The 24,469-nt window shown below is 35.4% G+C and overlaps 1 protein-coding gene across 5 annotated transcripts in view; it reads right to left on the reverse strand.

The window, feature by feature from the left end:
• The window catches only part of MARK1 (microtubule affinity regulating kinase 1), a 97,809-nt gene that overhangs the window by 31,460 nt on the left and 41,880 nt on the right, over positions 1 to 24,469 (reverse strand). For 3 of the 5 annotated variants that reach the window (XM_072948722.1, XM_072948720.1, XM_072948723.1), the window contains exons 2-6: positions 20,663 to 20,866; positions 19,159 to 19,212; positions 8,665 to 8,713; positions 7,367 to 7,432; positions 3,557 to 3,627 (exon numbers count right to left, since the gene is read on the reverse strand). In XM_072948722.1, coding sequence (XP_072804823.1) covers positions 3,557 to 3,627; positions 7,367 to 7,432; positions 8,665 to 8,713; positions 19,159 to 19,212; positions 20,663 to 20,866 — 444 coding nt within the window. Of the gene's footprint in view, positions 1 to 3,556; positions 3,628 to 7,366; positions 7,433 to 8,664; positions 8,714 to 16,876; positions 17,619 to 19,158; positions 19,213 to 20,662; positions 20,867 to 22,077; positions 22,099 to 24,469 lie in introns of those variants that run through there. The other 2 variants (XM_072948721.1, XM_072948724.1) reach the window with 2 other exon arrangements.

A 24,469-nucleotide genomic window follows, 5' to 3' on the forward strand; every position in this document is an offset into this window, starting at 1 on the left:
GATGCAATTCAATTAAATTGATTTTGATTCAACACTCAGTTTATTGAGTACCTGCTATGTGCAAGAAAATGTGCTGATTGCTAAGGGAATGTAACAAATGAACACTACACATGAACCCTGCCTTTAAGGAGCTTATAGACTGATTAGGAGGAAAGGAGGGAAAAATAGGTATATGAGTAACTACATATAATACAGGTAGTATCATAGAAGAAGAGGTACAAAGAAATGAAGGAATAATAAAAAATGAAGAATAATGTCAGTTAGTAGGTGATGTTTGATCTGAGCCATCCATGAAGGACAGTGGTGATTTGGGGATGGGGAGGCAGAGGGTGAGGTGGTGAAATGCACTGATGTTGAGGCAATACAACATATTTGAAAAGCAGGTGGGAAAATGGTAATACTGGGAGTTAAACCTTGATAGGCAGGTTGGTTAAAAAAAAAAAAAGCCTCTGAATTCCAAACTAGGCAGGTACTACGGAACCATAAAATGTTTTTGAGCAGAGCAATTGTAAGTAATTATAATCAATGAAGTGTGAGTCTCCCCAGATAAAGCAGAATCCTACAATGAATATATGTAGTATTAGTTTTCTTAAGCAACATGCTTCTAAATTCCAATCTCCAATTTTCACTAAAATATGTTCATTAATTCAGAGATACACATTTGTATGTAAACATTAATACATCTTATTGAACATACTATATAGGCTACAGTGTGTTCATACTTAGGGCTATTTTGTATCATGGATGACAGAAATGTGCTGATAATAGTATCATCCTTTTCAAGTCACCGTCTCTTGGTACAGTGAAGGCACGCTATAGATAATGACTTGGTTACCATGAAGAAGCATCTCACATCAGACAGAATGGTCCCTATGAAAGCAACTCTATAGGCACTTCTGGAATAAAAATCTCCCAAGTTTCCAGGCCTTACGAAGGGGAAGATAATTAAAGACAATGCTCTGAATTAGGTATTCCTTCCCCCCCCAAACTCTATGACCTCTGACATCTAGCAGACAAACATGGTAGTTCATAATATTACCACTCTTATCTTCTAGGGTTCACTGTCTTCTGGGAAAGAGAAGTTCTGGCTTCTGACTTGCTGACATCCACAAACCCATTTTACTGCATTATTCTACGGCCAGACCCTCCCATCTCAAAACTTTCTGTACATCCATTAATAGGATGTAGGAACGTTCCCTATGATCCTTTTGTTATGAATTTTGAAAATATGATTGACAATCAGGCCTGCAGTGACCCTAAGACCAGACATGTCAATGTTTTTTCATGAAGAGCAATTGTGGGGACTGATTTGCAATTATTTTTAAGTGGGTCAGGAATTTCTAAGTTTTTAGTAGTAGTCTTGATATTGGAAAAGTTGAATCAATATTATGCTTTTCTTGTAGGCCTTGAAATCTTAAGGAATGCAGAGCATGATATGGGCAATGGCTGCTAAATTGGTCTTAAACTATCCTAGTGTGTGCTATATTTAGTAGTAGGGTCAAGGATACATATATATATATATGTATATATATATATATATGTATCCTTACTAATACAGTACATTCTCCTTCACTGTTAAACTTTTTAAAAGTAATTTTATGAAATAAAGAGCAAATAAAAATAAAAGTAAATATACATTTATTAGAGTTTTAGTTAAACCCATAAAGAAACAAACTTATCAAAAATAAATTTAAAAACAAATGTAACTTTTTGCCAAATAATTATAAAACAATATGTGCGTGTATCTCTGGTTTTTTAAAAATGTGAATTCATTATCTATTCAATTTGAGGGGAACATATAAAGATAGTAAATACATTTAATATTTATAATACATACATAAGTATTTAAAAATTTCCATTGTTTTACATTTTAAATAGCATTCGACACTCAACTTTTGATTTCAGAGTAACTCAGACTTAATTTTTAAAAAGAGCTAATTAGGAATTATTTGGATCTTTATGAAAATATCTGTGTCCCAGCCTCCCCTCCTGCTCTCATCCATCAGCAAAGATGAGCAACCTCTTTAAAATAGCAGCTGTTTTCACCTTCTCTGATTTCATATGGTACCTAGTACAATTTTTGAACACAGCATGTTTCCAATAAATAAATAAAACCAACCGACTAAAAAGAATATGAGTAGTAACAGTCTCGTTAAAAATGTATTAAGATCCCAATGGAAAGACTGAATGTTAACTGGAATTTTCCTCCTAGTTGGCTACTAACTAACACTAGGGTGACTGAGGTGGAAAGAACAAGGTGATCCAAGGTGATGACTGTACCTCTTTACTTAAGTAAGCATGGATTTTCATTACAGGATAGAAAAGAATTTAACCTTATGTGGCTGAACACCATCCCGTTTCTCAGTGTTGCTTCCTCATTACCAGTTGTCTTTAGATTCAGCAATTTTAAGATGAATGTTGCTAGGAATCTATCCTAAATATAAGGACTATGCACATCTTTGGTTTAAAAAATTTCATGTACTGTATTCCAAAAAGTAATGATTCTGTGAGATATTCATAACAGAGGTTTCACAAAATAAACTCACTCCACAATCAGTTAGGAGAATGCTATGTCAAAAAAAAAAAAAAACCAAACCAAAACCCAAAAAACGCCGAACAGGTTTTTTTCCTCCTCTCTTCTTTAGGACTTCTCCAATTGTTTATATGTCAACATAGATGCAAAATCTCTCAGAGGAAGGTCTCATATCAGTAGTCAGTGTTTCCCAATCATATTGATTACAGCATCCCTTTAATTGCAGAATTAGGCATACAAAAGACATACTGGACTATTTTTTAATGAAATATTTTAAATTCACCTAAGTAAAGTTTGGGGTATAGTAAGTTGTCTGCTGAAACTTTACTTCAGTAAATTTTATAAACAATTTACAATTCATTGATTTGTCATTTCTACAGTATGTATACTAATTTTAATTATATCACTCCTCAGAATTAAAAACAAAATCCTAGATGAACTTAAATTATTTTTCCTTATTTTAACATTTCTGTAACAAATCATATTCAAGTTGACCTAGCAATATAAATATCTTACCATATTCTTCTCCACACTGGCCAGGTTCCTTGCCTACTTGCCTAATAAAATTGATTGGAGTCTTTAAATCTACAAAAATACGAGTTCTAACACCAAGAAATTTTAAATAATTTTTTAAAATATAATGACCCCTTTAAACACTACACATTTATACTGTATAAGGCTAATTATACTTGATAATATTATTGGCTAAAGAAAGGATTAAGTATTTTTTTCTATCTCATGTCTAGTTTGTATTTCTAAGACTATCAGAGTTACTAATAAGATGAGTCTCACCTATAAACATTTTGCTATTTATATGATCTAAAAACAACCAACTGCAACTATTTTAAATTTACATTCAGGAAGAACAGATTTCTTTTTCAGTTTTTCCATTCTTAAAAAGTGTAAGAAAGTAGGAATTTTCCTTTTTAAAGTACCATGTACTCTGAATCGCGGTTTGTGACAGTGTCCACTGTACATCACTAAAAATATCAACAAAACAAAGTTGAAAACTACTTTCCATACCTGCCTAAATTTTGCACGGGCCTCTTTTTCTTTCATTCTTCCATGGGCAACTAAGTAATCAAATACTTCACCTGAATCAGAAAGGTAAAGCAGGCAGTAAAATATACATAGATTTTTCAATTAACAATATATGCAATGTCAAGTTTTTGCCTTGTTTTTAAAAAAGCTTTTGGCCCACACTTTTCTGACAGCTTGATATAAATCGCAAACTATAATATAAATAGAAAAAAAAGAAAAAATACATATAAAATTGAGTATCTGTAGCAGCTTATGATTTAGCAAAACTACTAAAAAGTCATAAAAACATAAGAAAACTTTCTTTCTGCTTTCAAGTATTATGTAAAAATACAGTCAACTCTTTATTATCCATTCTAATAAAGGGAAGCCCTGGCGTGGGCAATCAAAAATTACGTATGGCTTTGTATTTGGGGCATATATTTTGAATAACAAAAGTCGTATTATGTCGGCTCTCTCCCTCTCTTAAAGTCATACAGTCTTGGTCAAATTCCATCTCACTCCTTCCATCCACATTGATTTCTTTCTTCTAAGTTCTATACCAATATGCTCATTCTCACTGTACTCATTTCATCCATTTTGTTACTTAACTATTTATTATACAGAATTAAGTCACCCTTGTGTGCATCTCCTATTACCTACCCCAAGTGAACTGCAGACTCCTTGAACACTATCATCATATCCATGTTTTACTGTATTCCCCAACCCCATGACCGAACACAAAGTGGATAGACAATACATATTGAAATAATTTAAAGATAACTAGATACTATAAACATTCTCTAATAGATCCTTTATATGTCTGTTTTTCATTTTTCTCTAGTCAATAATATTTTTAAAAACCCCATAAACCAATGTTTACTTACATTATTAAAAATAAAATATTTCAGTGTAAGGGGTAAAATTTTTGTATTCTTATAATGTGAACCATATAGAGACACATATGTATTAAAGACTCAAAGTCACTTAAAGAGTTCTTATAAAGTACAGTGAAGTGGTTAAAAACTCAGGTTTTAGAATCAGACCAATGTTGGTATGAGTCCTGATTTTGCCCTAAGTAGCTACTGGGAGACATCAGAAAGATTTCTTAACTTTATCAGGGCCCAGTTTCTCCCTGTTACCTGTCTCATGTGGCTACTGTGAGGATTAAATGAAATAACGCATGTGCTTATTTAGCACAGTGACTGGCATATAGTAAGCACTCAATAAATTATATATTTGTATCTAGGTATACAGATATATTACATATGTATGCAATATCAATCCTAGGATATAAGTAAAATATTAAAAATCAAATATGTAATGATGTATGTCAGATGAAACTAAGACATCTACAATGTTAGACAGCATATTATATCAAGCATACATAAATGATTAAATGGGATGATGAAAACAGAGAAATGAATAGATGCTCTATTGACCCATCATAGTAGTTAATTCTAGATATGTGAACTTAGGCTGGGAAAGATATGGTGAGTTCAAAAATCTGGACTACTCTCCAGTTCTGCCTGGGACACTCATACCCCAGATGTTTACATGACTCAGTCCTTTACTCATTACATATTATTCGTTTATGATTTGCTTCCCCAACTAGAATGTAATCTTTTTGAGGGCAGAGACTTCGTCTTTGCACATCCATGTGTTCCTAGCACCTAGAATATCATTAAACACATAGTAAACATTTAATAAATATTGTATGCATGGACAAAAGAAGGAATAAACACACCATTCCAGAGTAGCCCTGATATCTATTTTTAATAGGCTCCTTTGAACGAAACATGGTTCAAAATCATAAAGGAGTTCCCCACCCTTCTAATCACTGAAGATCTTCTGCCCCATTAGTGACCCAGAATCAACAGATCTACTCCTGGCAAAGAGGCAGTTGTCTGACTCAACCAACCCTTGTTCAGGTTAGGATTCTAGTCTGCATGTCAGGTTCAATCCTAAATTATCTAGAAATTTCAAAGTGTTCTATTTTCCAGAGTCCCCTTGACATTTATAGATTAAAAAGGCAAGAAGATGATTCTAGATCTACTGCTACAGAACCATGATGGTTTTGTTACAGGACACTGACTGGCGAGAGCCAAAGAAAACCTACCAGGAGGAATCAGAATTGAGTAAGGGACCACCTGGTTTTGGCTGAGTTGCAGTGCACATCTCTCTACACTACATCCCACTGCCCTTCCCAATGCCACTGAAGGAGAGCATTGATGACCCCATGTGCTGTCTATGACTCCAGCCATTGCTCCCCTTCATAAGCACCAATAGAGAGTTGACTGTACTTACCATTAATCGTTAAAGCAGTATACATATTAATATTAACACAGCCTTTAGTGGACCTTCATAAAAATAGAACAGTGTCCACAGACTTTTAGCAGTCTATAATTTCTCATATAAGTATGTCTAGCCCCATTCTCTAGACTTCAGATCACGAAAAGGAAAAAAGTCAACTGAACTAAACACTCAGGGTTCCCACATTGATGAACTGTTATTTAAATGTAACTAAAGGATAGAAAAACAGAGAAATAGTCCATTATGTGGTATTTGTAGGTTCATTTTATTATAGACTGATATTCTATGCAAATTTGCATGGCTGTATTAATATTTTTTAAAATCCTATAATAACGAACATTAATGACATAGGTTTTTGGGGTTAAAAATCTACATTGCAATATTTTAAGTATGAAAAAAAGCTTTGTAAAAAACCAAATCTATTAAAACTTTCAATTTGCACAAAAATCTGAAAAAAGCAGTTAACATGTCTAATATTTGTAGTGAATTTTTTTGAAATCTAAGACCATTATAAAAATACACAGCATAGATGATATAGACTAAAATTAATCATCTTTATTCTAGTTACAGAAAATCTGAATCACCATAAAAATCTATATACTTTATTAGCTAAAAAGATTCAAAACTAAATTCAATACTATTTTTTTCCTACTGATTAGCAAAAAAGTTAATTAGCCAAAGTGGCTGAAATAATTTCTACTGCCCTCCTGCTTCTTCAATTGCTTAAATTCTCTAAGTCCTTAAAACCTTCAAGTATTCTCATTTTATTTATGAAATGATTTAACTCCATAAACTTTAAACTTGTTTCTGAGGAAGTTAAGGCTTATGCCTAAAAGAAGAGTGATTCTCATTTGAAGGAAAGTGCAGGAGATGAAAATGACTATTATATTTCAGTGTTTAAAAATCATTCCTATTTTTGACACTATATAGTCAAAAATATACATTATATTCTAACCGAAATGTATCTTACTAATTTCCTGTCAACTCAGTCTTCTAACTTATAAAATATATACATCAATATTTGTTTAAATTAAAAGATTTTATGGATTATCTTGAAAATGTATGTATATTGAGAATCTGTCCTTTATTATAAACAATTAGTGAAATAAAACATTAGACCTAAAATATGCTTTTACTATAAACTTTATTAAATATATTCTGAATCTGAGACTTTCTGCTTATAGTCAACAGCTTCTAATAATAACATCATGATATATTATAATATTTAGATAAGAGAATTGAAACATTTATAGATAATGCAAATTTAGAGTTTTGAAAAATGTGCCTAAGTAACTTTCAAATAAGCCAAAATCCAACTTTTAAATGTAGGATCAATAGGTCTTGAAGGCAAATACTGAATTTTCAATTTAGAGAGATCATTTAAAGGCATTTTACTAAAACTATAGATTTACTAACAATGAGGACACAAAGGTTATCATGAACATTTAGATGTTAACAATCTGTATGTCTCATAAAGGTAACTTGCATTCCCCTCATCCTTACCCCCGCTCGCGTATTCCATGACTAAATAGAGGGTCTTCTCTGTTTCTATAACTTCAAACAATTTTACTGAAAGAAAGAAATTAGAGATAAAATGCTATAATTGTTAGCACATATTGGATATGCATTAAGAAAATTAAGGTAATACTAAACCAGTGGAAAATTTGAGTATTTACTAAAAATTATTAATTACCATTTAAAATTTCTCTCAAGTTATTACTAGCATGGAAGAAAACCATTTACCATGAAGTGATTTGGAATCAACTACTGGGTCAAAAGACAGTTAAGTTTCTGGGATTAAAAAATCATTCCTTAAAAAAAAAATTCTTTTTCTAATTAGAGTAAGGTAATAAAAAGGAAAAATTTAAAATCACAATAATAAAATTTTAATTTAAGCTTAAAAAGATACTATTATTATAATGAGCCTATCAGAAAATGTTAAATGGGGGTGGGGGTACAGGTCAGAGGTAGGGCAAATGCTTAGCACGCATGAGGTCCTGGGTTCAATCTCCAGAACTTCTGTTAAAAAAATAAATAAATATACCTAATTACTCCCTCCCCCTCAAAAAAATCAAAAAATAAAAAACGTTAAATAATCTTTGGTACAGAAACAAAAAAATTTATAATTATGTGATATTTTTAAGTTTCTGTTTAAAAAACTACTAAATTATCATACTTGTGTGGCTGAAATTATAAACCACAAGTAATTGCATTAGTATCTCTAATAAACAAAGGATTTTTTAATGTGGAAAAAACATGAGTTTCAAAAATAAATAGATCAAGAGAAGAACTGCTTTTTACTTCTTAAAAGCCAATGACTTTGTATAATACATGCAATCAATAAACTTATTTGTAAATATGGGGGAAAAACAGAACTTAAGAAAAAAATTCACTAAAGTTGAAATCAACTATTTTCTTTAAAATTCAAATTACTTATTTTGCTTACAAACAATGATCAAACCCAAATGCATATTATCAAGTTATCTAGAATTATTTTTTATAAATATCTAGAGAACTTCAGAGATCTCTCTTTAGAGAACTTTAGTAAGAAGATACAAAAGCCATTTGTATGCATTAACTCCAAGTCACATATGTTATTTTAGTGGAGAGCAGAAGGTAGCAAGGTAGTAGAAAACAGCAATGTGTAGCCTTCAGTTTAACTTCTTTATAATCTGTTTTCACCCAAAGTATCACTTTCTCAGGTTATCACTTTTCTTCTTTTTATTTAAAACTGTATCTTTTCAAATTGTCTCAAATTAAGGAAAATACTTCATCATTAATTGTATGTATAAATTTCATACCTATGTTAGGGTGATTTAATATCTTCATTATTCGTACTTCTCGAAACAACTGTTGAAGAAAACAAGTAAACATATTTCTGTTAAAAGTTACACTCAAGTAGAGAACAATCAAAACATCTATTTGAAGAAATTCATTTGCTTACGAGCCACTACAGGATCCTGGTCAAGTAAGAGGTTTATTTCACAGTCCCAACTCTAACCTTGTTGAGACTTGGGTTCCAGGACAACTTTAATTAGATAAAACTCAAATGGTTGTGTGTGTGTGTGAATACATCATATTCAATAAAATAAAACATTTATTCAAATATTCTTCATTACTAGGAATAAAAGAAAAATACTGTGGAAATGAAATTAAATGATTAATTACATGATTTTTATCCAAAAACATCCATCCCTGGGGGGTCTGACTCTTTAGTCATCTCTACTGGTTGATCAGACATTTTATAAAAGATTAAATGATCTAAATCTACATTTAATTAAAACCAGACAAAGTAAACAAACTATCTTTAGTAGCATTTTTTAGGGAGACTTGTATAATAATATTAAAAATAATAAAAACATATTTATCACTTTCTATAAAACCAAAATAAAATGAAAATAAGTTACTTGAAATATGAATGTTAAAATTTCCCTTCCTTTTATTTTACCTTTTATAAACAATGTATGACCCATTTTTCAAAAGCACCTACTTTTCAAAAGCATTCCTACTAGCAATGAGAGTTTCTGTTGCTCCACATTCCTGTCAGCACTTGGTGTTGTCAGTGTTTCGGATTTTCACCATTCTAATAGGTGTGTAGTGGTATCTCATTGTCGTTTTAATTTGCAACTCCTAACAATGTATGGTGCTGATCTTTTTATATGCCTCTTTGCCATCTATATATTTTCTTGGATGAGTTGTCTGTTCAGACCATTTGACCATTTCTTAATCAGTTGTTCATTTTCTAAACTCTTGCCAGTTCTCAACAATACCAGACGCCAGTGGACAGTAGGAAGCATGGACTACTCATCAGATACCACGCAGATTCTAATCTGTAACATCAGAGGATGAGTCTTTCCCATGAGCAGCCCTGGAGGTCCTGGGCAGAGGGAGTCAGGAGTCACATACCCTTACTTCCTCCTCACAGGTCTCACAGGGATGAAGGCGTTGGTCTGAGCTGGGTGGACTCAGATTAGCAGAGGGGACAGTGGAACCTTGGTGAATAACAAGAGGGAGGATTGAGGGGACCTATTACCCCAAGACGGGAGATGCTGCCCCTGCCCGGGGCTTCTCAGGACTGGCAGCAGGGACAGAGCTCTGCGGGGTCTCCTGTGTTCCTGGGAGAGAGGGGTAGTCCATTCAGAACACACTCAGTGTTTGTATCTGGGCTCCTGACACCACCTGGGCCTCCCTACTCTGCTCACCTGGTGCTCCCCCTCAGAGTAAGGCCCTCACCTCCTTGAGAACCCTAAAGAGGAAGTAAGGGAGGCAGCTCATCAGATGACCTCTGCCCAGGGAGTCCTTGGGCTGTAGGCAGTGCTGGGGCTCTGTGGCTTAGATTTTCAGAGGCTCTGTACTTCTGGTTTCAACTTCTTTTTTTCTTATTATAACACATTAGCAGATACAATTCACATATGACATGGGCAGAGAAAATTCACATATAACTATAAAATCACAACTCACAAATCTGATGATCCTCCATTTTACTGTAAGCAGAGTTTTTTTCTTCCAGAAAAACAAGTCAAATATCATGCCTGCCCTTGATTTTTGAATGGCTTTCATAAACCCATTTTATAAGCACTGAGTAATAAAATCACCCATTTAAACATCTGAAGTATAATTTTATAAGGAAACATACCTATTTGTAACTAAAGTAATTTTTTAGATAGTAACATTTTCTTTTTAAAAAAATTGCCTTTTTCCCCTGAACTTCTACCCACAAAGCAAGAATGTATTATAAAAATAAATACAAATAGTCCCTATTTGGTTTTGCTATACTATACAGATTTTAAAGTTTTTGGACTTGTTAATAATATGAGTAGCATTGTTGTAAGTTAATTTGCATTCATCCATGTTATCACTATCGTGTGCTTCTAATAACGTCCCTGATACCAATGCTGTTCTCTTACACTTACATGTAAGTAAATACTCTGTTTTCTTCATCTATTCTTGCTTTCTTATTTAAACTTTATTCATCTATTAAGTTGTTAGGTACAGCTGTACACTACTGTACAGAAGCTTTTGTAACTGGCCTCCATGAAACCAAGTGTCCCTCGGCCTCCCCTCTGCAAAACCTGCTGAGTGAGGCCTGTGCACCCTCAGTGCAGCTCCAGGTGCTCCCTGCACCCTATGATCCACAGTTAAGCAGCATGCTTACCAAAGGTTATGGAGGCTTCAGACACATCTGTCAGTTAGAGTTGTTACTGCAAATAGATAATTTAACTAATATATTAGTTTTCTATTGCTGCATAACAAATTACCACTCCCTAGCAGCTTCTAACAACACACATTTATCATCTCATAGTTTGTGTGTGTCAGTCACGGTGCGTCAGGGTCACAGATGAACTGGGTCCTCTGCTCAGGGTCTCGCAAGGCTGCCATCCAGGTGTTCTCCAGGTTGCGCTCTCATCTAGCGGTGTGACTGGAGAAGAATCATCCACTTCCAAGCTCACCCTGCTAATTCTGTGGGCAGAATTCATTTCCTTACAGCCAGAGGGCTGAAGACCTGGCTCCGTCTCCACGCTGGCTCTCCACTGGAGGCTGCTCTTGCCTCCGAGAGACTGCTCATTGGTCTTGCCAAGCAAGCTTCTCCATCATGACCCTTTACTTTAAGAAGCTAGCCAGGATACTCTCCAGAGCAAGTCGGCTGGCGAGACAGTCTTACATAACATAATGTAGTCATGGGAGGGAAAACCCATCCCCTCTTCCTAATTCTATTGGTTAGAACAAGGCACAGGTCCTGCTCACGCTCAAGGGGAAGGGATTATTTGAAGGTGTGAACACCAGAAGGCGGTGATCTCTGGGGGCTGCCGTAAGGTCAGTCCAACAGGATTAAATTTTACATAAACCAATGAATTATAAATTTTCTGCTTAACAAAACAAAGCAAATTGAACACCTTGTAAATACTAGATAAGAGTTGTTAAAGAATTTTAAAAATTCTATCTGTCCCTGCGGCAGTTTGCTGGTCTAGTAACATGAAGTGCAGGTGCTGCTTCCCCCTGCAGGTGATGTTCAGTTCCAAGGGGCTGTCAGGACCTTGTTTAGACTTTCTCAGAGATGCTAGGCATTGAGGGATTTCATATATATGATATGCCTATGTTCACAAAACCCTACAGATTAAACTTTCAGCTTTTTACTTTCCAGGATCATCATTTTGCTCCTCTTTTTAGCTTCCAGACATCTGAATGGAACATTAAATATTTTACAAAGTTATTGCTAGTAGCAGTGTAACAACTTAGGCTGACTTCTTAAGTTCTTCCCAAGAAACAGTAGTTCAGAAAAATCTGAATACAGTAAGTATATATTACATGATTTCTAACTTTAAAAAAAGATTGTTTAGTGTTACTTCCCAAACTGGACAACTTACAGTCAATTCACTGCTAAATAATAGAAGGGAATATGCTGATAATCTGTGCCACCTTGTCAAAATTTTATCTTCCTAAATAAATGATGAGATTCTTATTTTTTATGAACTAGTACCAATTTTATATTGCTAATCTCTTTCCCAAGGCCTTGTACAATGTTGGGCTCAAGTTAGTGCTAAGTAAATACAATTGTTTGAGGTATCAAGTCAAATCATTTTAGAGAGAAGATACTAAGTATAAAATAGATTAAGCTTGAAAAGATGTCCAACCTCACTAGATAGAAATCATGGAAATTAAAACTAGATACATTTTGCTTCTGTAAGGTTGGCAAAAATTAAGAAATCCGATAATCTAAAGTGCTGACAAAAATGTGGAGCAACAGCAAATTTCATACAATATTAGCTGAAGTAGAAACTGGTACAACCATTTTGAAGAACAATTTGACATTATTTAGTAAAGCTGAGGATATGCATGCCCTTCAACCTTGCAGTCCTACTTGGAGAGCTATGCCATTCTACACATCTTTACAAAAAGGTATACACAATAATCATCATTGCAGTATTGTCTTTAATAGAAAAAAACAAAAAGCTAACTAGAAGAAGAAACATTAAAACCATAGGTACAATCTAAATATAAACCAACAGAAAAATAGACAAACTGTAGTATTTATCTGTTGATAAGAGAATGAGTAAACCCTGGCTTATTCATACAATGGCATACAACAATTGTGAAAATAAATGAACTAAACTATATAGACTAACATAAATAAAACTGTTAAGACTACAGTAAATAAAAAAACAAGCTGCAGAACAATAGGAAGTTTTAAAAATTAATAATATATAGCATTTTATGTACAGAAACACACATGTGGAAATTTTTTTAAAAATTAAATGGGAATAAGAAAGACCAAATGCACGACAGTAGTTATTTTTAAGTAGAAAAAGACAGGACTAGAACCAAGAAATGACATACAGGGTTTCAACTGTATCTGTAATGTTCTATCTAGTAAAAAAAAAAAAAAAGATTATAAACATTTTATTCTAATAAACATTTTATTCCAATAAATAAATATCACGAGAAAGCAACTTTTTTTAAATTGGAAAGATGTTTTGAAGTCTCCCATCTAAAAATTAAAAATAGACTAGTATACAATGTCAACAAACTGCCCACCTTAGAAAAAAATAGGAGTATGACTCCTATTATTAAACTATTAAATAACTAAATGAGAATATGATTTTTAAAACAGCCAGAGAGTAACTCTAAATTTCATAAGTGATTTAAAGATTCCTAGCTTCCTCCATTTCCAAGAGAAAATTCTTCCATATCTGTTTCAGTAACTATGACAATTTCCTGAGAATATAGAAATAGATATATGCTTGGCAAATAAAGGCCAAGCAATTAAAACAGAGATCTTAAGAGTCAGAGGCAGAAAACAAACATCAAAAACAAAATCCAAACAGAACTACCACCAAAATCAAAACACTCAAGAGATTGTTTACGAATGAATAATTCTTGGTTATAAGTGTTTAATTTTAAGAAGGGCAGGTGGACTTAACATTGTTGTGGAGACAGGAAGAGCTTCCTTGAAGAAATGACTCTAAGGCTGAAATGTGAGAAATGAGTAAGAGTTGACTAAGTGAAGAGGGGGTGATAAAGGCTTACGCACAGGGTGGGGTGAAAAGCTACAAAGGCCTGGTGGCTTGGATAGAGTATGAATAGAAGCAGGTGAAAAAGAGTCACTGAAGTCAGGGAAGCAGGGGATGAGGAGAGCGGGGAGAAGGCTGGGGTGTTGGGGGACCATGAGGTGAAAAAGGAGGTAGGGCCTTGTATACCATGTTAATGAATTTGATGTCTATACTACCAAAAATGGAATGCCATCTAAAAGTTTAAATAGAAGGATGACATAATTAGACATACTTTGCATTCTTGATGACTTTTTAAAGTGTGTGTGTGTGTGTGTGTGTGTAGGATGCAAAATGAATGCATAAAGACTGGTTAGAAGGCTCCTAGGGTAGTACAAGAGAGAGAATGGTAGCTTTGTCTGGAGGGTTGTGACGGAAAAAAAGACAAAAGCAGACATTCTCAAAAGACATGTAAGCAATAAAAGAAGCACAACTCAAGGATGAATTAGATGGTGAGAATGAGGAAGAGGCAGGAGTCAAGGACAGTTCTGAGGCTGCTGGCTTGCACAACCTGGGGACAGTGTCATTCACTGAGAAAGGACGCTGAAGAGCACCCGGTGGGCAAGGTACAGAGCAGGTGGGGCAGAGATCATGAGTTCACTTTCAGACATGACGAGTTTGGCCTATCTTTGAGGGATTACAAGCAAATGTAATATATAGATTTGTAAGTTTGCTTACAGGTGATAATTTAAACCAGTTACCTTTGAGACAGCCTACAAAGAACACAGGGAGAGAAGTCTTAGGACCATGCCTTGTAAAGCTCCAACACTGAGTGGCGAACAAAAAGGACAATGACTCCATTTAAAGGAAACAGAAAAGGAGGAGCCAAAAATGCAGAAAAAAACATAAGGAGAAATATAACCTTCTTTCAATAAATATTTGTTAGATTAAGAATTAATTAATGAACACATGTATTTGGTTCAATGACATACAGCTTGAACCATAAGACAGTTTCCATTTCTAGCTTTACTTATTTTTTTTAACTTTTTATTTCTTCTAAATTTAAAAAAATCTTATGTCACAATCACAGATTGATTGGAGAAAAAAACAAAGCATTGGGTAATGTGTCAGACATTCAGATTAATTATCAGATCCAACCTTATAAAAGCATTTCTCTGAGAAGACTGCGCACAGCTCTCAGAAGAGATTCTAGGCTGCTGAGTTAATCACACCCAAAAGCTTGAAGACTGGAAGTTTCAATTTGAGGGATAATAGCAAATGGATTCTTAATATGCTCTTTGGGTGCACTTGCTCTGGAAAGCATTCTGCATAGCTGGATAATAGTATGTCACTGAACTCTTTGTCCAATAACTAAGAGGGCCCTTTTCTAACCAGGTTTAGAAAAGTCAGATTTTTGGTCAGTGAACTGCTTGAAATACAGTTTGGTGTTTACAGAAAATCTGGTTATCTTATCTTCAACATGTAAACCATTGATATTTCAGCTAGACGTTAACATTACTGGTATCACCTTTTAAAAGAAAATTGTTTGCACACCTTCTCCTTCAAATCCATTGTATTTCAATGTGAAAGATATACTTCCTACCAATTCTTCACACTGTTTGCTAAAGAGACATCTTTCAATAGCCAAGATTTGATGATAGTCTCTGTTTTCAGTATCCCTTTAAAACCAAATCAAGATCAGATGTATGTTAGTGACCAGAAATTTCATGGAGTATGAAGCAATGAATGACTGGGCATTACATATGATCTTGCTTATTCATGTAGAAGTATCATTCCTTGCAGTATATATAAAAAAATTCAGTAATGATTCAAAGACAACTTTTGCAGTCAAAACCCAGCTTACTAAATGCTAACTCTTATCATTTAGGTTTTCATCGACCCACAAAAGAACTTGTCAAAACTTTTCCTTCAAATGATCCACACACATGAAAAGAACTGTATGGAAGAAGTACTTGGCACAGAAGTGGTTTTGTGCAGCTACAAAATGAAATGTGCTACACAGCATGCGTACGTGAGAGTAACTGCTATTTCAGTCTGTGTCCAATAGAGAGATTTGTTAGAGTATTATTACCAAGGATCTTCTGCTGTCTCCTTGATCAAAAATCTTTGTCAATAATTTCATGATTGTTTTTACAGATTTGGTTTCTTGATAATTTGCTAAAAGAAATGTAATTCTGAAATGCTTCCATGGTTGTGTCCTCCTCTCTACCTTTAGTGACTAGATTCATCAAAATGCTGAAGATTATTTTGCAGATGTTCTGGACAACTTAACTAGCGTACCAGAGAGGTCTCTGGAGTTTATCTGAAAACTCACTGTAGTATAAACGGCTTAGGTCACCATCTGCAGCGTTTTACACAAGTAGCACACTAGACACTAGCTGCAAGTGGACTATTCACTGAGTAAATCTGATTTCCAGATGTCAGTTGTTGACATTTTTTCACCCTTGCCCTGCTTATGCAAAGTCACTGCCCTGGCACAGAGATGCCCAATCCATACACCCAGGACGCAGCACTCCTCTGAATTATTTAATAAGTTGTAAGAGTCCTGTTTCCACTTTCATTGCAGGTTTTACTACTCAGCAAATCACTTCTGAACCACTGAGCTATTTTTGTGACTTTGAAATATAATGCAACATAGTACGACAACAGAAAATGCAAATTAACAAGCAACACACAGAAGACAGATAAACTGCACTCTGGTGACACGCTAACACGAACTTTGTCATTGGTGTATAAACTAATGTGTCCAAGTTTCAAAACATGGTGGAATTTCGGAGGAAATGGTAACTAATTTTACACTTCAAGTATGTGAATTATGAATAAAGCTGCTTCATTGCTCGGCTTTTCCCCCAGCATTAGCAGGCTGCTTACAAGATCCCCAGGAATCACCAGTGTAGTTCATAGGTCCTACTCTAAAAAAGCACTAACATGTCAGGTGGGACTCATGCTCCAAAGAGGAAGAAGTAAATATAGCATCTATGTCAAACGGTTTTTAAACGATGAAAATTTATTAATTTGGATTCCATTAATTGAAAATATGTAATACAAATAACACGACAAATTACATAACAGATTATGTAAACAGTGTCGAAGCCAGAGATGCTTAACAATTCCAAAGACTAAACTGTCTTTAAGAACTTTATGTTTTAGAAGTTTGGAACAGTTTGGGTATCGAATTTAGATTACTTTTATCTATCATTGATGTTGGAAAGGAAGTAATATTTCCTATAAATGTATTACACACAAAAGAGAATCAAGGAGGAGAACCAGCTGAAATTCAGCTCACGTCCAGGATAAGACGTAACTGAACACTTTTCGAGAAGGGATTAAAATGAATCATTGAAAATAAATGTGCTGTCGTTTGCCTTTTAACAAGCACGCCTAAGACACGGAGAGCCATTTTGCTATTTTTTTACCTACAGGACTTGACTGTCAATGCTAAGGGGAAGAACTGATTACTTTTAATTCCATTTTTGATTTCTGAGGTATGACGGACTGGAAGATGCTCCCAGCATTCAATCGGTAAGACAAATGCTGAATATTCTACAGGACGTGAAAACTAAGCAAGCCTTGATCTGCTTTTTTCTCCAAAACTTGTAACGGAAAGTAAATCTATGAACATAAAAGAAATTATTTTGAAAACAACAAAATACACATACTATACTGGCTACACTTGGTAAATTTCAATCTTTCTTTGTTTCTATCTTCACAGATTGAAGAAAATAAAATTGCCATCATTCTTTATACGCCTGTTTGGAAAAACAACACTTTATCAGCAAGATTAGCAGAATTTGTAATAGAAATTCATAGCAGAAATTATATGAACAAGTACATTTTTTATCCGAGTAACAGTCCTCCTTTATGTTTGCATGTCTGCATGTTTCAACAAGCATGACTTTGGTTATATAACCTTCTCTGGGCCCCCCTGGGAAAAACAAAGTGGGGGTCACATTACCGTTCATCCAACTAACACAACAGGCCTAGACTAGTTCTAAACGTCACTTAAAGTCACTTAACTTACTAGAGTAATCCACATATTAATCCAGGAAAAGTAAAAAGGCTAGGTGGGCAATGGACAGGGCCACTGGGCACAGTTATGCAGTCTGTGCATTTTAAAAGGGTTCCTAGAAGAAGGGTGGGCAAAAATTTGACCCACTATGGCTCTAGCCCGGGGGGAAAAAAAAAAAAACAGCATCTTAGGATAATTTGTCTGCTCAGGGAAGATGCCTTTTTGTAACTCATAAAACTAAATCATGATCAGCTGAAAGGTGGGTGCTAGACGTTTCTGCCAAAAGACTTCCAGTAAGGTGCATTATCTTACATTCACAGGGAAAAAAATCCAGCAAAACTTTCATGTTCTAACAGATGAGAAATACCAGTGCTGTGAAAAGTTATATTGGCTGTCAAGTTTGAAAGGACTCTCAGTAAGCAGAAACAGCTCTCCAAGTAGGAATACAAAAAACAAGCTGAGTTATCTGGCACTGACATAAGTGAAGAGTCTTAATATCACACACCCAAATTTTTAATTTAATGGTAGAATCACAGCAGGTGTAGGTAAACACACCATACTAAAATTTTCTAATCAAATTCTGCCTTAGGAATCCAAAGTTATTTACATCATGTTTACATGTGTGACCATGACCCCATTATATTCTAATAAAAGTCATAATGTACAGTATCTCACTGTATATAAACATGTATGGCATAAATGTTAAAACATTTGCTTCATTGTTAAAGTGCTAAAATGCGTATCTGAGGAAGATTTCCTCACGTGAGTAATTAATGATGCAACATGAAACAGCTTTACCAGGTCAGTTCCCACCCTAACTACTTTTTTTTCTCCCCTTGCTGTTTTATATTTTCACTCTTGGAAGAAATGTTCATATCTTTTGCTGTAAGTTAGCTGAAAGGCTAGTTTCTTAGGGAAGAAGGAAGAAAAGCAAGTGAAGCAATAAAAGGAAACTCACCAATGGACAATATTACCTCACAAGCTCATTTTTAACAAAGCAGAATCCTAACTACTTCAAAATATTTGATACAAAGTTTTATTCTACTGAATTAAAAGATGTAAGTTCCTTTCATATGGTAGGTATTTTTCAAATAACCACCTGATAAATATTATTTAAATATTGAACAAATATTATGTTTTGTATCAAGTTTTTTCTTCATATATTGATGAAATGTCATATTGTACCTAACAGGAAGTTTAGGATAACTGATTTTACAGAATACCATATATTAATTAGTAAACTTGCATTCTAATTACTTACTACTAAAATAATTAAATACCTTTTGTAGACTGGTAGGATTTAGCTGAGTTTTGTCTATTATTTTCACAGCAACCTAAAAAAGAGAATTATTAAACTACATTTGAGAATACATATTTTAATGAATAAAACTTATAAAGAAAACAGCTTTTGTTTCATTTCTAACTAGGTTTAAATTTGGTGTTCACATAACTAGATGGTAAAGTTCTGATAATGGGGCAGCCCTGTAATATAATCTGTTGACCCAAGTCTTTAACCAATTTGATTCCAAGTTAATGAAATTACACCTTTGTTATTTCTTCCAAGTCTCCTCTTTTAAAGTAAAAATCATCTGTATCTTAATCTTTTACTCATGATCTTGATGATAAGTTACAATCATCCGAGGGGAGAGGCTTATAAACTTTCAGTACATTATGTATTATGTGGGTAGAGCGATCATACACTCAGACTTACTAATAGCAAACTAACAAAACGGACTTCAATGTCCTCTAAGTCTCTAATACAGCCTATGTCCCAACAGTTCCAGGGGTCAGAATGGACGGAGAGGACTACATTCATCTATTAGTGACAATAATATGTACAGAGCAAAATGGAAACATAACAAAAATATTTTTTTTTGTATGATGCCCCAGTACTCTATTTCTGGGAAGCTCCCAGGTGATACCACTGGTCCTTGGAACACACTTTGACTTGCAAGGTTATAAGCCTCTGTTCTCCCACCTTCTTTCCAAAGGGCTCTGGTGAAAATGGAGAGAGCCCTGAGGGGCTCACCCTTCACCAATAAATATATTTTTTGGCAGATTTTCATAATGCCCTAATCGGATCCAAATAAACATTACGTAATGTAGAATGTTAGATGTTTAACTATTTTCAGTCTTTAATATATAGATTAGTAAATATATTAGTAATTATTCTTTTAAAAATATAAATTTTGCTATATAAATACACACAATTTAAAATACATGGGATTTTAGAAACCCAATTCTCTTATTATCTGAGAAAAACATCTGTGTAACACTTGCTCAATGTGGTCTCTAAATAGATAAAAATTAGTGGGAGACTTTCTAACACATTTACACCTAATTTACCTTAAGCAGTAATCTTATAAATTTATCTTTTATTGAGTTAACATTGTCTTATAACATTATGTAAGTTTCCTATCTACAACCTTATATTTCTACCTCTGTATACCCTACAGTTTAAGCAGTAATTAATAATCAGTTACCCTAGCTCTGCTCCTGGGATGGGTAGCAAAGGTAATCAGAAACGTCTACAGAAACCATATAATGAAAGACAGAAGTCTGAGAAAATCTCATGTGCAGCACACTGATTCGCAAGAGATGCTAACACGTAGGCACGATTCTTCTGTGCCGTGTACAGCTCTGTCTGCGTATGCTCCGTTCACACATATGCCAGTGGTTATCACGTTGCAACTGTCACTTACTCCCAGAGTTCGCTATAGGAAAGCTTTTAAATAACCTCTGGAGAGGTCCAAGTAAACACTAAAAGGCATCATGAAAACTTACCTCTCTACCAGTTAGAACATGTCTTGCCAGTTTCACTTTGGCAAAATTTCCCTTCCCTATTGTTTTTTGTAAACGATAATTTCCAATGTGAGGCTGCTCATCTGCTGCTGACGTAATGGAGTTTCTGCACCGAGGGATGTTCTGTCTGCTGCTTGACTTGGGAGGCTGGATATGTGGTTCAGTATATCCATCCACAGATGTATGCTAAGAGAAAGGTTACAAGATTTCATTGTTAATTAAACTGTATTACAAAAGGACAGTTAAAAACAACAAACAGTTTTCATGACTAATTCATCTCCAGTGAAAACAGATTATACTACACGATTTTAAAGTTTGAGCATTCTGTTTATAACTTCTGCTTGACTTTAGCTCCCTTTGCCAGGGGGAATATGACTCCTTAAAGAGACATGTTTTGCATAGCTTTAGGTACATGCTTTGGATTAAAAAAATACATGAATGGTTAGATAGCCAGGAGCCCCACAGACCATTACTCCTCTAAGGGTGTCACCCTGTAGGCTGAGATGACAACACAATCCCAGATCGCTTCATGAAAGTGGCAGAAGGTCTTGAATGCCAAGATGACCTCATGAGCACAGTTCCGTCTCTCCAAACGAGTCCAATTACTTGTCATGTTCACTCTTTCATTTGCTGGGAACATAACTCAGCCAAACTGACCAAGCAGCTTCTCACTACAGACATCCCTCTAATCAACTCCTGTCCAGTCCCCTACTCAGCTTACCACGCCCAAGCACGAGCTATCAAGAGCCCTGCCCGGACCCGTGACAATTAATAGCATCTGCTCATCCCTCTTCAGTGCCGTTCTCAGGGCAGGGATGTCACTTAGCCTCACGCTAGCCCACAGTCGCGGCGAGTAGCTGACTGTTCACCTGCAGAACTCAGAGCCTCGAGTCCAGGTAAAGCTGCCTCACCAACTGTTTCATCAGCTCTGTCTCTGCTCTTGTCTAGTTTTGTCTCCATTCAGACATAAATACAATTTCTAGCAGTTTTTTGTGAAAAGACAGAATCATGGATGATAAACATACATCTTTATATAATTGGCATCTTAAGTACAGCTGAAGATGGGTAGAACACATTAGCACAAGAAGGGGATATCCTTTATATTCGCAAAGTAACTAATTCAGTCTTATGTTGTCCTACCTACACCACCAAAAGCTTGTCGAAAAAACTGTCATCAGAAATTTCTTAAAGGCAACTTTAGATATGACTCCATTTACCAATCTCATGCAAAGCGTGACTCAAGGTCATTTTTCTATTTGTTATTAGTTTCTGACATTTTTTTTTCTTTTAACTCAGCTCAGGATTAAAGGATTTTCTGTGCGTCTAACACACACTGGCAGCCTCTGGCCTCAGTCTGGGTTAGTGCCCCTCTGGTGTATTTGCACAGCAAACTCTACCTGCATGGACCTCAGCATCCATTCCAGTGCACTGTCATTATACACTCACTTTTCAGTCTCTGCCACCCCACCATGGGCAATGTGAGGGCAGGGATGTTTTCTTCCCACCTTTATATACTCACCACACTGCAGAGTGCCAGCTACATGGGAAAGACTCAACAAATCAATCATTCCCAGTGTTGTCCCTGGACCAGCACCATCAGCGTCATCTGGGCACATGTTAGAAATGCAAATTCTCTGACCCTGTTCCAGAACTACTAATTAAGAAACTCTGGGGGTGGAACCCAGCAATCTGTCTTTTAACAAGTCCTCCAGGTGATTCTGAAGCAGGTCAAAGTTTGAAAACTACTGCAATAAATTATGTAAGAAGGTGGTATATACAAAGTTATTCACTAGCTCTCAGAGACTTCTCTATTATCTGAGCGTACATAAGAGGTTTTAATTATAACCAGTTTCTAAGAATTAACCAATTGCCATAACATTTCCTACAAATAGGAACTTGTTCTGTCGGGAATGTGGACTTGTCCATCCTTCAAGATTTAATTTTCTCTCCTCCTCAGCAAAGCTTTTTACATCTTTTCGCAAAGCACAGTTGATTATCCCTCTCTTCTGTTGCTATCTTCATATCCAGTAAAAACTTCTTCTGTTGAACTACTACACTATCTTCTAAGTATCTGTCTATGGTCTGTTTTCACTGTTAGACTGAAAGCTCCTTAAGCCCCATAAGTTAACATGGCGTTAGGCAAAAAAAAAAACACTAAATACACATCAGCTAAATTGAAGAAATTTAGGGTCCTTGTGCTCCTGACACCTATACTCAGAATGACTTAATGCGGAATGATTCCTTGTTGTCTAGATCTTTGATGTATAGAACAGCAGGATGAGTTTAAGTATTTGAGTTGCAGACCAGCTCCCAAGGCTGGCTGCAGGGTGTATCTTGACCCTAAACCAAACTATGACAGACTGAATTAGTAGCTCCAAATTTTCACACCTTTTGCCATGTAGCTTTCCAAAGTCTTCCCACTGAGGGTAGAGCATAGTTTCTTACTCCCTGGGCATTCAGTGCCATGGTTTGCTGTGGCCAAGAGAATGAGCTGAAAGTGATGGTATATGACAGTCCCACACTAGTAATCAAGAAGCCATGCTGTGTTTCAACTTACTCTCAAACTTCTGCCATTACCATGAGAAGGACCTGCCCAGGCTGATACCAGAAGGAAGATGAGAAATATAGAGCAGAACCACTCCCAGCTGAGGTCAGATTTAATCAGCTGATCCCCCAGATGACCCCTGACTCATGAGAATATATGCTTGTTAGTTTAAGCCACTGAGTGTTGGGATGATTTGTTACATAGCAATGGCAGCTGATACACAAAAGCTATCACTGTTTTGTAATTAAGAGGTAAACATAAGGGAAAATGAATTTGAACATGTTCTTACCAGACACGGAGAAATTCTAGCTGAGATGCAAACAACAAAAGAGAGGGCTCTATAATCAATTCCTTAAGGAGAATGAGAAACTCTTTTATCAGGTAACCTCTATAGGGCCAGCGTCCTTGACTATTCTGTATCCCCAACAGAGAGGTCAGCAAATTTTCTGTAAAAAGCTAGATAGTAGATATTTTAGGCTTTGTGGACTATATATTATCCCTGATGGACATTCATTTTTCCAGAAACTTTTTTAGCTCAGGGCCATACAAAAACACACCAGAAGGCTGGATTTCACCTATAGGATGCAGCTGGCTGACCCCCAAGGTCACACATCCTATTTTGGAATGCAGGACTAAATTGTTTCTGGCTGATCCTACCAACAGAGTGGGAGACTCTAGGAAAAGCACAGGAATGGCTGTGTCTGCACTTGGAGAGCAGAGGAGAGGACAGACGGCTCTTACAAAAACACTATTCCCCCTTACCACCCCCGCCAGAATTGGGAAGGGTAGTATATGCCCCCAAATCCTTTTAAGAAATAACTTTATTTATTTAAAAAATAATCTAACTTTCAACTTTAGAAGAATGTTGAAACTTACACAGAATGCATTTATGTTAGTCTTAAGTTAGAAATCAAAATAGAATATGTAGCACATTTTACATTATATAATTCTAATTATAAATTATAACACCCACCTAAACAAATACTCCTGCCCCCTACCCTAAATCTTTCTTAGGATTGCCACAGCACCACTCAGGAGCAGAATCTTTCCTTGAAGAAACTTAAAAAAAAAAGTTTTTTTAGAGTTAATGTTTGTTTGTTTGTTTGTTTGTTTGTTTTCAGCAGAGGTACTGGGGCCTGAACCCAGCTCTACCACTGAGCTACTGCTCTACCCCACCCTCCAACCGCTGCCTCGAAGAAACTTTTTGAAAAATCATTTGGGATAACTGATGTCACTCCATCCTG

The sequence above is a fragment of the Vicugna pacos genome, chromosome 23, assembly GCF_048564905.1.
Source record: "Vicugna pacos chromosome 23, VicPac4, whole genome shotgun sequence".
Classification (NCBI taxonomy): domain Eukaryota; kingdom Metazoa; phylum Chordata; class Mammalia; order Artiodactyla; family Camelidae; genus Vicugna; species Vicugna pacos.